The sequence below is a fragment of the Sapajus apella genome, unplaced genomic scaffold (assembly GCF_009761245.1).
Source record: "Sapajus apella isolate SASKATOON/1434 unplaced genomic scaffold, GSC_monkey_1.0 scaffold55, whole genome shotgun sequence".
NCBI lineage: Eukaryota > Metazoa > Chordata > Mammalia > Primates > Cebidae > Sapajus > Sapajus apella.
The window spans coordinates 11,478,170-11,492,927 of NW_022436995.1; the positions used below are offsets into that span (position 1 = coordinate 11,478,170).

At 34.7% G+C, this 14,758-nt stretch overlaps 1 protein-coding gene across 4 annotated transcripts in view; it reads right to left on the reverse strand.

The window, feature by feature from the left end:
- Nucleotides 1-14,758, reverse strand: part of UACA (uveal autoantigen with coiled-coil domains and ankyrin repeats) — a 42,841-nt gene that overhangs the window by 13,448 nt on the left and 14,635 nt on the right. For 2 of the 4 annotated variants that reach the window (XM_032244662.1, XM_032244661.1), the window contains exons 6-14: nt 13,272-13,342; nt 13,062-13,168; nt 10,407-10,588; nt 9,011-9,048; nt 5,882-5,950; nt 4,406-4,513; nt 3,400-3,432; nt 2,775-2,873; nt 140-176 (exon numbers count right to left, since the gene is read on the reverse strand). In XM_032244662.1, coding sequence (XP_032100553.1) covers nt 140-176; nt 2,775-2,873; nt 3,400-3,432; nt 4,406-4,513; nt 5,882-5,950; nt 9,011-9,048; nt 10,407-10,588; nt 13,062-13,168; nt 13,272-13,342 — 744 coding nt within the window. Of the gene's footprint in view, nt 1-139; nt 177-2,774; nt 2,874-3,399; nt 3,433-4,405; nt 4,514-5,881; nt 5,951-6,515; nt 6,844-9,010; nt 9,049-10,406; nt 10,589-13,061; nt 13,169-13,271; nt 13,343-14,758 lie in introns of those variants that run through there. The other 2 variants (XM_032244663.1, XM_032244664.1) reach the window with 2 other exon arrangements.

Genomic DNA, 14,758 nt, shown 5'->3' on the forward strand with positions numbered 1-14,758 from the left:
TAGTCATCTTAACATCTTCCTAGTTCCATATGTTGAAGTTTAACAGCAGGAATATCTTTTACAGTTAAACAAATATGAATAAACATTCTTCTTTGCTTGAACTAGGTGAACTATAATGATAATCCATACTCATACTTACGGTTACTGAAATGACTTCCTGATCCTAAATGATCACTCTGAAATCAGAAGCATAAATTAAAACATTTTAGGGGGAATGCTGCCTCATTTTGTTAAATTCTGTATCTGTTTTAGCTGTAAATGATGCAGTCATTAAAACCACATTTTTGACATTCCTTGTTTCTCCTGAGCATTATTCTACTCAAACCCACAAAAAGACACAGCACTAGCGACTGAGAGAGATCAGTTGGGAATAAACTACTTCACCAAGTATTTTAATAAAAGCAGCCAAATGTTTTAAGGAAAAACTTTATTGCTCAAAAGAAAAAAATGTAAGCCCTAAAAGAACTGAAATAGCTTTCAAAACCTACTGTTTGCTACTGCTTTACCTCAAAAGGAAGGAAGTGGCCACATTCACATCAATAACTCATTTTACTTTACCACTGTAGGAAGCGGAAACGCTACCTCATTGACAATGAAATATCAACATAACTCCTTCTTTCAGAGTTTATAAAATACCAATTACTTTGAAAGTAAAAGGAGAAAGACAGCAGGAAATAAAACTGAGGCAGAGAGACCTACACATAGTAATAAATCCCTCAATCCATTAGTTAGGAAATAATAGAGAAACTCCAGATACAGTGAATCAAAATAGACTGGGTTGTTCCTTTTCCTAAGTAAGTCAAATACAAAGAATCTAACATACAAATTAAAATATTACACTTCATGAGTAAGAATAGGCCAGGCGCAGTGGCTCACACCTATAATCTCAGCACTTTGGAAGGCTGAGAAGGGCAGATCACTTGAACCCAGGAGTTCAACACCAGCCTAGGCAACATGGCAAGACCCTGTCTCTACAAAAATTACAAAAACAAGCTGGACGTGGTAGCTCACGCTTGTAATTCCAGCACTTTGGGAGGCTGAGGCAGATGGATCACCTGAAGTCAGGAGTTCAAGACCAGCCTGGCCAACATAGTGAAACCCCATCTCTATTAAAAACACAAAAAAATTAGCTAGGCATGGTGGCAGGGAGTACAGGAATGAGACACTGCACCCCGCCTACATCTTACACTTAAGACATGCAGTAAGTCTAGCTCCTAAAAGAAGTATGTACATAAATAGTACCCAAATTATAGGTGTCAAACTTTGACGAATACTAAAAAGGCCTCGTATATACTCCTAAATTTTCTCATTCAAGTAATTCTAAGTGTAATTAAAACTAGCAATGTAGTTGAAAGCACAAAGGAGCCAGATGCTTGGGTTCAAGTCCTGACCCTGCCACTTAATATTTGTGAAATCCTCATGGGTAAGCCTCTCCGTGCCTCAGCCTCCTTACCTATGAAGTCAGGTGACAATAAAACTTGTCACATAGAGTTGATTTATTTTATGATGTATGTCAAGAATGCAAAGTACATGGTCAGTGCTACAAAAATATTAGCAATCACCAAAATTAACCTAAAAAAGAGTCTTCAAATGTGAAAAAATAGAAGCCACTATAGCTACATCATTCTTTGGGTTATAAAAGCATGTTTCTGAATAATCTTGAAAATTCAGTCACATAAATATGCACACATATTAAATATGTACAATACAATGAATTTTTGTACATACATACCTTTTGTAATTATACACAACCCAGATTAAGATATAGAACATTTCCAGGACCCCAGAAGTTTCTTCAAACGCAACCTTACTCAGTAACCAACCAAAGGGTGGCCTCTATTCTAATAACTAATATCTAATATGACAGATTAGTTTTATCTGCTTTTGAACTTCATAAAAATAGAATTGTGCAGTATGTACTCTGTGTGTCTGATTTCTTCCATGCAACATTATGTCTGTGAGACCCATACAACATGTCTTATGTAATTTTTCATAATGCACACATAGTTTTTTATTTACAAAGAAAAATATTATTTTTGCTATGGCCTGAATGTCTGCGAAAATATGTTGAAACTTAATTCCCACTGTGCTGATATTAACAGGTGGGGCCTTTTGCAAAGTGCTTAAGTCATGAGGTCTTCACTTAGGCCCCTTTTTGCCTTTCGCCTTCTGCCAGGTGAGAATGCAGCAAGAAGGCCCTCACCAGACATGAATGCCAGAGCCTTCATCTTGGACTTTCCAGCCTCCAGAACTGTGAGAAATAAATTTGTTCTTCATAAATTTTCTGTATTCTATTAGAGCAGCACAAATGGACTAAGACACTTTTTTAGTGTACTTTAGGGCTGTATTCACCAATAAAGATAAAAGATTCATGCTGAATCAGCTGCCTTCAGTGATGCCCAGTGACAAATTCTTTCTGAGATAATCCTGGACATATCATTATTCATTTATATGAATGCTTTTTATCATTATACTCATTGCAAATTTATAGGTGAAAATATGATGTTTCAAAAAGGTAAGGATGGACAATGAAGAGAAACTGGAATGAAACTAAATGTCAATTACATACTAGTCAATTTAAATGATCTCACTTAACCTTTATAACTATGTGGAAAAAGAGACAATCACCCCAATTTTACCAAAGAGGCAACTTTAAATAAGCAGCCCAAGGTCACACTATAAAAAAGAGATTTATAAATCAAATTCAAGTCTGATGCCAAGCTCCTTACCATTAGCCATTGTGAATTATAGGAAATAATTTAACCTTTCTGTACCTCAAAATATTTAAATCTATTTTTCAGAGCCTCAATGGTTCTTAGGCTTTCTTCATGTTGCTTTTCTTTAACTGCCAAAAGGGACTTCAGCTTTTCTCTCTGAAATGAACAGAGGAAACAGAGTAAGATCACCCTGTGGTTGAAATTGGGTTAAAAATGTGTTTTAGAAAACATGAATGGGAATTACACTGAGGACTGGAGTTAATGAATTCTCCAACCTGGTGAATTTTAACTACTAGTAGAGTTGATAATTTCTACAAATATACTAATGAAACATAAAATATCTATAAACAAAATCATGAAAAATTCAAATCTCTGGTGTTTGTTTTCAATCTTAATGTTTTCAGACATTTTCTTTATATTTAGAATTTTACATTATTTTCAGGACAAGTTTCATAGAAGGTAAGATTTTCAGAGGCAATAACAACAAAATGCCTGCAATAATCTACACCACTATATTCAAAACATCCTTTTTTAGTCACGTATAGATTTTCAATTTCCCTTTAAATAATAAACCACAAATAGAATCCTGGTCTCTATCTCAATTCAGGACTTAAACTTTTACTACTAATCATCTTCAATTCATAAAACATTTTTATGGCTTTAAAATAAAATGTCATCCTACCTCACTTTCCAGATCATCAGCAACCATAACTTCCTAAATTTCAAAAGAACACAAAATATTTTAATTCTTAAAAGCTTATTTTAAAAGGCATGAACTTGGCAAAGATCTTTTAAATAAAAGATTGGCACATGTCTTTAAGATTGGGGCCAAGGATATGAGAAGAAAATTATGTACTACCAATTCTATTGTATGAGTTGTCATTCATTCTTCTCACTATCCAGGTTCAGAAGCACTTTTGATTCTCTTGAGAACCTATCAACCACCAAGTTCTACTTGTTCTTCCTCCTCATATCTTCTGTCTGCTCTTTCCTCTCTAATCCCATGGCCCTAACTATAGTTCAGCCTTTTGTTTTTGCATATGTTCAATTTTAGGAAAATCTAACACAGATAGCAAGATATTAAAGTGATACCAAAAATTAGAATCACAAGGACACAGCTGTACCAATCATGCATTTACTTCTTACTTCTGAAATGTAAATATCACAAAAGATTTCACCTGTGATGTCCTGTGCCTAATAAAATGTATAAAGAGTGAACTGATACACTAAATTTCATATATATTCTACTTTCCCTCTAAAAAGAATGATTTATGAATATTTCTTGTATTTCCAATTTTTTATACAACAAGGAATATATCATAGGTCACCGCTTCTGTGATTTTGCTCATCACAATATTCTCTGGCATGCCCTCTGATTCCCTCTTACTTCCTTCAAAATTCAACAGAAGTATCATCTCCCACAGGAAGTGCCCCCTCAGACGCGGCAGCCCGCAATGATCTCTCTTCACTTCCCTGAACATTCTTTACACTCTCGTTACTTGTTAGCTTATGCTACTTTAAATTTAAAATTTTAAATTTCATGTAAAAAGCCTTGTCTTCAGTAAGATTTAACTCCTCTGAAGTGCAATAACCTAATTTTACCTTCTTTAACACAATCATTAACAATTTGCTATTGATGATGTAGTAAGACAGTTTTTGATCCTTTTTTATTATGCAGATTTATTTACCTCATTCAGTTGTAACTGTAAACCATTGACTTTATCCAAAAGTATTCTTTGTTCTTGCTGCATTTTTCTCAACCTCTCTTTCAAATCTTCATTTTCAATCTCCAAACCCTTAAATAATAAAGATAATAAGGTGCCACGCCAATCTTAAAAGAGCAAATTCTTATAGAAGAAATTTTTAAAAGCAGTTAACTATCACATACACGTACATACATATGTAAAACACTACGTACAAAGATACAATAATTTCAATGATACTCCAATGATTTAAAATCTACAGATCAAAAATAAAATAGTTACTATCGTATGATAGCTAATAAATATGAGTATAGACTACAAGAGGGAAAATCATCATCATTCCAATAAAAAAAAAAAAGCACTTAGATATAGTAAAGAGCAAAAGAATATGCCATTTTAACTTTTGCTTAAGACCTCCCAAGTTTATGAGAATCTTCTAATGCTTTTGATGAACTAATCATCATTTTCAATGCTCTGGTAAAAGATAAAGACTCCAATTTAAGGACATAGTTCATTTTCTTACACTGCATAGTAAACTAAGAAAACCCAAATAAAATGCTTTTGCTTTATTATATTTAAAACAGCTATTCAATTTATCATTTAATGGTGTTTCAGTCATAAAATAAACTAATTATGGGTTCTTCCTCTCAAATAATCTGCATATTTTTTGAAAACTTTGACCAATATAAAAGGTAAAAAGTACTATGTAGTTAAACAAAATTATTTTTCTTAATCAAAATAGAAAATACTTTAAGAAAAAATTCAAATTTAATTTACATTAATCATCTTTATTGACATAATTTTCCTAAATAAACACAAATGTATGGTTTATATCACAAAACAGACACATTTAAAATCAAATAGTTATATAAAGTTGCTTCTTCTAATATATATCAAAACAATACTTCCTACACCATACTTCATATTATATACGTAATTTAATTTTACAATACTAGACCCAAACACTGATAACAAAAGTCAATTCTTTAAGAAGAGATTAGGCATCAGCTGGGTGCAGTGGCTCATGTCTGTAATCCCAGCACTCTGGGAGGCTGAGGCGGGCGGATCAGGAGGTTAGGAGTTTTTACTTTGCCAACATTGTAAAACCCCGTCTCTACTAAAAATGCAAAAACTAGCCGAGTGTGGTGGCACATGCCTATAGTCCCAGCTACTCGGGAGGGTGAGACGGGAGAATCACGTGGTCCCAGGAGGTGGAGGTTGCAGTAAGCCAACACCACGCCATCGCACTCCAGCCTGGGGGACCGAGTGAGAGTCTCTCAAAAAAAAAAAAAAAAAAAAAGGGAGATTAGGGAAGAAAAAAGAGAATCACAATTTTAACAAGCTTCCCTTTTGTTGCCCCACTCATTTCACCTACTGTCTTCCTTCCTCTCTTCTCTCTCAATCCCACTACAAATACTGGAATTCTTTTTAAAGGAAGATATCATATTTTTTTCTTTTTACCTGAATATTTTGATGCTCCCTCTGATATGACTTCACATTTACTTCGTCTTGCATGTGTGTCAAATTTCGCTTTGGTAAAACATAAGGAAACACAGGACAGCAAGTGTGAGAATACAGAAAAGTGTATTTTCCTCAATTGGCAATATACCCAATTAGTGATTTTCAGTTTATCCAACATTAAATTTTGCTGCACAAAACACAAGGTGGCAGTATTTCTATTTAAAACCCCAAAATGGAAAGCACCTTTAAGGCTATGTTTTAAACAAATCAAGGATAATTTACTTAAAAATACTAAATGATAACAAATTTTAAAATATTTATTACTAAGGATTTATTTTAACTAAAGTCACAAAATTTTAAAAAGGAGAATTTGTAATAAGCGCATAACAAAAGTTGGGCTATAAAGCACTGCATTGCCAACTACTCCTAAAAGAACTCAATTTTAAAAACAAAGGAGGAGGAAGCGGAAGTCTATTAATTTTGAAAGACAATACAGAAATTATTTACTTCTCTGAGCACCGCCTAAATAAAATATCAAGAGGTATGGTAAGGAAGAGATAGTCTTCTGACCCAAGCTATATAAAAAGGTCTCTAAACAACTTGGTTGGGTATATGTTCTGTTTTTGTAACTTACTGCTTTGCAACTTTATTCCAGCTTAGAGATTTGCTTTAACAAAAACACAAAATGATTATTAAACAAGAACAAATAACCCCCCTTTAAAAAAAAAACCACAAATGATCTTTAAATATCTACAATAGCTAATGTAGAAAGCTATTTCTTTCTTCCTTTCTGATTATTAAAAAAAAAAAACTACTACTTCAATTCTTTGAGCTAATTTTTTCACGTTTTACATTATTTGTTTAGTTTTGCTTGATCATGTTTTTAAACTATCATTCGAGTGGGCCTGGACCTAGAGCTAGAAGAACAAGTCCCATTTAAAAAATATTCTATATCCACAATTTGGCCCTGTGTTTCTAGCCTCATTCCTTCTACCAAAGGGCTGTTCTTCAAGTGGGATCTGACATCTTCTCACAGCTCACCTGACCATACCACTTTCATTCCCAGCCTTCACTTCAGAATCCTCACCTACTGCCTCCACTATATTCCAGCTCAGACATACTGTATCAATCCCATTCTTAATTAAAGATCCACCTTCCTGACAAGTCTTGCTATGAGCACACTACAAGAACCTCTCTTGCACCTCTTGGCTCCACTGATTGGGGTACACACATCCTGCCTTCTGCCATCTGGTAGTTATTGGTGGATACATATCCAAAGTCCTTAACATACAAAGCCCTTCCTAACCTAGTACTTTGTTACTTTAGCAGTCTCTTCTGCTCCCTCCATGATGGGCACATCGTTCCTGTCACACTTGTCTGCTGCTGCCCCATGGGCATGTCAAACCTGCTCCCGCCTCATGGACATGTCTACCCTGCGCCCTCATCAGGGGCTGGGCACCTGCCCTTCCCTTGGCCTGTGAGGCGTCTCCCACAGACCTCCACCCACTCCTTCTTCATCCCTTAATTGTCTTTTGTTTTTCTTCATAGCATCTGCTAAGATACTAAATATTCCTGTGCTTATTTTTCATCTCTGACTAAGCTGGGAGTTCCCTAAGGGCAAAGACTGTACACTACAATATCCCCAGCACTTAAAACAGTAGTTGCCATGTTGTAAGTGTTCAACAGCTATCTGTGGAACAAACAACTGAGTGAGTCTTACATTTGCAACGATACTTGATAAAAGAGATTACATGTGCCTTAGTATAAGAAATCCTATTTTCCACATATTTTTAACAACTTTATTCAATAAACGCTGGAAACACAGTAATTAGGAGCAGTGTCATTCTGTTCCTAGTAGAATATTAACTCCTGTATTCACTTCAATATTTCCTAGAGCATTGAGCACAGCACTGTTCCCGTATTAATATTCAATAATTCTTTTTAAATATCTATATATTTCAGAAATCATTTTTCTCTGGTTCTGTGTGAGACAGCTAGTACAGACATAGTAGTGTACATTTTTCTCACTCTACTTACACTTAGGTTATATGAGGCACAGAGGAGAAGGTTGGAAGAGATGCTCCAGATGGAAAAGTATCAACAGACATGACCCATGCATTAACATATTAATTCAGATGGATTAAAAAGCAAAACAAGCTTTAATGTAACTTTCATGATAGGTGCACAAACCACCATGCCACATGTATATCTATGTAACAAAACTGCACGTTCAGCACATGTATCCCAGAACTTAAAAGTAAAATAAAGTAACAAAATTTTTTAATGTAACTTTCAGATTGAGGTGAGAGGTAGAAAAATGACACAGGATGATCAGAATTGCTCAAAGTACCTGATTACTTTCTCTTCAGGGTTTGCAAGTGCTTAGGTTCCTCTCACTAGAGAAAAGCCTGGAAGGGAACAGCCAGCAGGAGAGGAAAGCTGCCTACACTAGCTTTTGAGCCATAGTGCTGTAAACCAACCCCACTTAACACAAATAGATTAGTCGAAAGCATAAGACATTTCACAAAGTGGGACATCAAAACAGGGTTAAACAGTACTTTAATAATAAAATTAGTGCAAAGCAAGAATTATTTCATGTGTTGTTATTTTGTAAAGTCCTCAATTAAACACACAGAGAAAAAAAGACTGAAGAAATAAAAATGCTAACAGTAGCATTGAAATCACAATATATAATCAGTTTAGAACTCTGTTTTCTTCATTTCTTATTACACTGAAAGAATTTTCCCATAAGAGTAAATATTTTGCTCTGTTATTAAGAGAAACTAGGGGGAAACTGTCTATGATCTACCAAGCTACAGTTCATCATTTAACAAGTTACAATGTCTAATACTTGAAAGAGTTGAATGCTCACATCAGGAGGCTATTTCTTTCCCACTGGGTACCTTCATTGAAATTGAGATCTACTGTGTCTCAAGCTAAGTGGCAATATCTTAATAGGACCTCATGATCTAAATACCCAGAATCTACAAGGGCTTGATTAACTGAGAAGAGGGATAGAATGCATTTAAACTCAGAAGAGCTATGCATAACAATTAACTAGTTTCTCAAAGCCCTTTACTTAAACTGTACAATACATACAATTTTTAAAAATTAAAAATTAAGATATACCTGTTGCAAAGATGGTCCTTTCTTCCAAAGTTCTCTCCCTAAGATTTTAAGAGAGAAAAAGAGAAACGACAAAATGGTAGGTCAACTGGGGGTAGATATGCATTCCCTAACTATACAATTGAGTCAATATTAAATAAATAAACTTGAAAGTTTCTTCTAGAGCTTACAACTTTTTTGTTTTATTTCCAAAACATATGCTTAAAACAATAATGAAATCTCATTTTTGCCTACCAAATTAGCAAGTTTTTTATAACAACATTCAAGTAGGTAACATTAAAAACTAAGGAGGGGAGGCAGGTAAAAAATGGAAAATTTATTTAGGCTGGGTATAGTGGCTTACACCTGTAATCCCAGCACTTTGGGAGGCTGAGGCAGGAGGATCACTTGAGGCTAGGAGTTCAAGACTAGTCTGGGCAACATGGCAAGACCCCATCTCTACAAAAAAATATAAAAAATTAGCTGGGCATGGTGGTGCATGCCTACAGTCCCAACTACTCAAGAGGCTGAGGCAGGAAGATAGCTTGAGCCCAGGAGTTCGAGGCTATAGTGAGCTATGATGGCACTACTGTACTCTAGCCTGGGCAACAAAGACAGACCCCATCTCTGAAAAAAAAAAAAAAGGAGGGGGGAGGAATTTTAAAAGTTCCTAAATTAAAAGGCAATTTGTCAACATAGATCAAAAGCTTAATGAAATGTGCATGCCCTGAAACTCAGTGATTCAATTTCTAGGAATTGACACTAAAGGGTAATAAAAATATACTAAAATATTTATACATAAGGACAGTCACAACCTTTGCATACTAATGAATAATTATAAATAGCTTAAACACTACATGTAGAAAATTGCTTTATTAAATGAAACTTAAATAAATGGAATCTTATAAACCAACAAAAATCATACTATAGAAAAAATATTTATGAGGAAAAGGCCTTCAAGATGTGTTACATAAAAACGTAAGCTGCAACTCAGATTTACAGGTGAATTCAAGTTTATGGGAAATGACTAGAAGAATATTTCTCAAAATGTTAAGAGAGGCTCCTTAGTGATAATGCGTGACTAACTTTATTCATTGTGCTTTTCTGTATTTTCCTGTTTTGAGAAAACACAACAATCATGGCATAGGCATTTGATAAATATCAGCTGAATATTTTATATACATGTTTAAACAACGATTCTTTCTTTAAAACTTTGTAAAAGTATAAAAGTTAGGAGCTTTACCCCTCTTCACCAAAAAAACACATAAATAAATCTCCATGTTATAGAGGGAGATGAACCAACAGTGTTTATCAGTAAGTAATGTTTTCCTTCTTATAAACTGTAGTTCTGCCACCTAAGTCTTTAGAAAGTGGCTCCTTGTTAACGTGGACTTTTCTAGTCACAGAAAACTGCTGATACCTTTGTTGGTATTTTCCGATGCAGTCTTCAACAAGGTTAGAATGTCCAGATTGTCACCAATTCTTGCATAGTAAGAACTATCATGGCCAAGGGCATCCAGCAAGCTTAAATCAGCACCATTTTTAATTAAGACTTCTACTGCATCTCTGCAACCATACTCGCAACCTAGCATGAGGGCAGTTCTAAATGGAAAAATGAAGAGTAAAAGACTGAGAAAAATCCAAGGAAATATTGCAGACACATTCTGCCAGAGGCTCCCTTCTTAAAGAATAGACACTGCTTTAAGAAGTCATGCCTGTTACAGATATAGATTTTACTTTATATTATATTTTAAGTTCATTGCATTTATAAAAAACACCTGCTTTGTGTCTTAATTTGCAAAGCTAAAATATTCTATCTCCTTATATACTTTAACTACTTCTACTACCAAGCAAACCTCATTTATTCAACTTCTTCAATGTCCTACAGGTAAATAATCACCATAAAAATTGTCCACAACTAATACTGTCACCCATGTGCTCAAAACCCAACTGTTCCAGTCTCTTCATGAACTGAATCACATCATGCAAACCTATGAATCCCTTCTCCTCCAAGAGAAGTATCAGATTCCATTCCTGATGTTCCTACTTAGAAGAACCTTGATTCTTCTACCTGAAGACCTTCACATCTTCAGACTACAACTAACCCCATGCAACAGGCATCACTGCTTTACTTTGCTGCGATAGAACCAATGGCACTCGAACATCTCACAGTACCTCAGCAAATACTAATCACGCAACAAAATAATTAAATTGTCATGGAAATCTAGAAGGACCCGAGAAATTATTTTGTCTAATCCTCTATTTTTTTAGGGTTGAGCTAATCAACCCATAATTAAATGAAATTACTTATCCTATATCTAACTCAGTCTTCAATTGTGAATATTGGATTTCTTAAGGAAACTGACTCTTGCCTTCTCTCCACTAGGTATGCTGTGTTTCTCATATTCCTGCCTTGTTCCCCAACTCCCCTGTGGTTGCTGATAACAAATTCTGTACAAAACAAGCATTAACAAAGTTTTTGTTATTTAAAAAATGCAAAATATAAAACAGGAAAAAAGAAACCTTGAATATAAAGTATTAGAAACTGGGGTTATAAATTATGTTTAAAACCATCTGCTATTTAGTCTATACAATATACACTTCCCTGCCTCATTGGCTTTTTGTGAACTCCCAATGAAAAAACACAGATAAAGTGCTTTGAAAAATATAAGAGCTACAAAAAATACAAAGCATTATATGTAGATCAACCAGAATATCCCTCTCTGATCCTAAAATTTAATTTTATTATTATTTTTTCTCTTTTTTTTTTTGAGACAGAATCTCACTCTGTTGCCCAGGTTAGACTGCAGTGGCACAATCTCAGCTCACTGCAACCTCTGTCTCCTGGGTTCCAGCAATTCTCCAGCCTCAGCCTCTTGGGTAGCTGGGATTACAGGTGCGCGCCACCACACCTGGCTAATTTTTATATTTTTGGTAGAGATGTGGTTGTGCCATGTTGGGCAGGCTGGTCTTGAACTCCTGACTTCAAGTGATCCGCCCACCTTAGGCTCCCAAAGTGCCAGGATCACAGGCATGAGCCACCACGCCTGGCCATAAAATTTAATTTTAATATCCAATATTCTTCATCATGCTTGGAATCTGATTATAGTATCTACAAAAACAAAGTAATATTAAAAAGCCACTTTCTTAATCACATGATTTAACTGCTTAAAAATTTCCTCCTTTGAGATGTGTAAACAATTACAGCTATACAATCTGACAAAGGCTAATTTTTATACTTTTATAATTCTAATGAACTACAAACAATAGAATACATGTTTGGAAGAATAAAACTAAGTCAAAAGAAACCAACAATTTTACTAGTAATTAACTAGAAAAATCCCAGAAATTTTAGTTTAATTTACTGTAATACTTGAATTAAATGGAGGGGGTGTATTTCAGATACTTTGTGACCATAAACATCAATATTGTAAGACAGCAAGCACTATGATATATTAGACCTGCAGACAGAGATACGGAGACTTCTGGGTAGAAATTATTACAGCATACCAACTAAAATAATATCAAATACAGAAGCAAAAATAAACCAAGGGACCTTGCAAAACAGAAATGGACAGGTTCAGAGAAGATGGCACTGTACCCTGGCAGAGTAAGAAGAAAAAACACTTTGAGAAAATCTATACTGAAACATATTAATTTCCAGAACACCCAAGAAAAAAGATTCACTAATGAAGAAGTAACTATAGATGTAATTTTAAAATTCTTCTCCCATGTATCTTATTTGCACCCATTTCATTAAAGAGTTTTTTACGCTTAAAACACTTGAGATATAATTCCTCTTTCCTTCAGTTCTTTGATCCAAATATAGGACCTAATCACTGCTTTTTTGTCCACATTTACCCTGTCATTTTCTCTATTTCCCTCTCCTTCTTTCTTCAGCAGACTCTGAAGAAAACTGAGAAGTAGATGTTAATTCCAAGTAAAAGCAAGCCAAGGAAGGGGAGAACCCAGGGGAAAGAAAGGCCAAGTGGGAGAACAGAGCTGCAACTTTGACTTGGCCTTTCCATCCCTGTGTATCCAGCTGGTATCTGGGGAGCCATGATAAAAGAATTACCTGTTTTGTTTGTCTCTGGAATTAACATCCGCTCCTCTATCTATCAGCAGTTGACATATTGTCGGCCTACACATCTGAGTAGCCAGAACAAGTGGTGTCCGCCCATCCTAAGCAACAGGAAAAATAAAACAGCATTAAGACAACAGATCTCCCAAAATGTAAAAGTTAGAACACATGAGTTGAAATGAGAATAAACATAAACTAACTTACTACATCTTTGGCATTCACAGAGGCCCCATGGTCACAAAGCAGCTGTATGCTAGAAGGACAATCTGCCATTGCTTTAAGGAACAAAGGAAAATGATAAATGGTGAACATCTGCTGGTAAGACACATGGTGTTATTCTAGGTAAATAAGTTCTTCAGTTCCTAAACTACCAAGATTCACATCCTTCACTCTTAGTTTAGCATTAAACACATCAATTTTTCATCTGAAAATGGATTAGACAAGATCATATTATAAATTGTCTATAATTTATTAGGACCAAGGAATAATGTCAACCTTGCAGAAGACAAGAATACACTACTATTCTAAGGATAAGCACAGATAATAAAAATCAAAGTTAAATTTCGTACTTACAGTATATTTTTAAACATGGCTATAACTGACTTGATCCTTGAAGTGTTGGCTCAGTTTTTTTAAAGATCATATCCATTTTTTATAGAACAGTCACAGTAAGTAAAGTATGAATCATACAACTCATATTTCTCATAAAAGCAGAGATTGCAATGTCCAACTTTAGTTATGCAAAGTAAGGTCTTTTGCTAATAATTATAAAATCACATTATGCTTCTTTGACTAACACTATGGTTCATATTTATATTAGGAAAAATTATTGTTAAATTCATAAAATAGGATTATGTTTACAATCCCCATGAATTTTTTAAGTCTTATGAGTTGACATAAATTATAAGCACAAAAAGTGCTGATGAAGTAAGCATTCTTTTTTTTCTTGGTGAAATAGTAGAATTAAACCAAACATAAGAAAATCAAGGAAATTTTCACTTCTCACCTCTAATCCAGCAAATCTTTTATATAAAATGTATAATCAGCCTTAAGAAAAAGATAAACTGAACCTGAACACATTAATTCAGGAACTGTAAAATTAGCAACCCTTTTGGTCCAATTATAAATGAGAATTTTAAAATGTTAACCATCATGAATTTGAGAGTTTGCAAATTACTAGACCATGAAGAGCCAAAGAGAAAATTGCATATCACCTAGAAATCCTAGAATTTGAGCTAGATGAAGTAAATGAGGTGCTTTATATGTCATATCCTCTCCTTTGGGAGTGTGTGGGAAGTAGGAGCTTTGGAGATATTTGGAAGGCCAGAGAGTTGAATTGTAGTAGAAAATGAAATATTTTAGCAAAATTTGTTCTCCTCTTCTCTTACTATACAGTAGGTAGAATATGACTAGTCACCTAGTGAGTATCTATTTTTCTGAGCCTCCCCTGCAAATAAATATAGCCAACTGATTTTGCTCCTATCAGTAGAATATGAATGGAGAATAATCTACTACTTCTAAGTCTGAGCTCTAGACTTTGGGGATGTATTCCTCTACGCTCTCTCCTTCTCCTTCCTACTAGCTAGAATACTGCTATGACCACAACTCTGCTTCAACCTTGTAGTTAACGAAGATACCCAGAGGTAGGTGGAGAAACAAGATAGAAAGAATACAGTTTAAAAATGGCACTG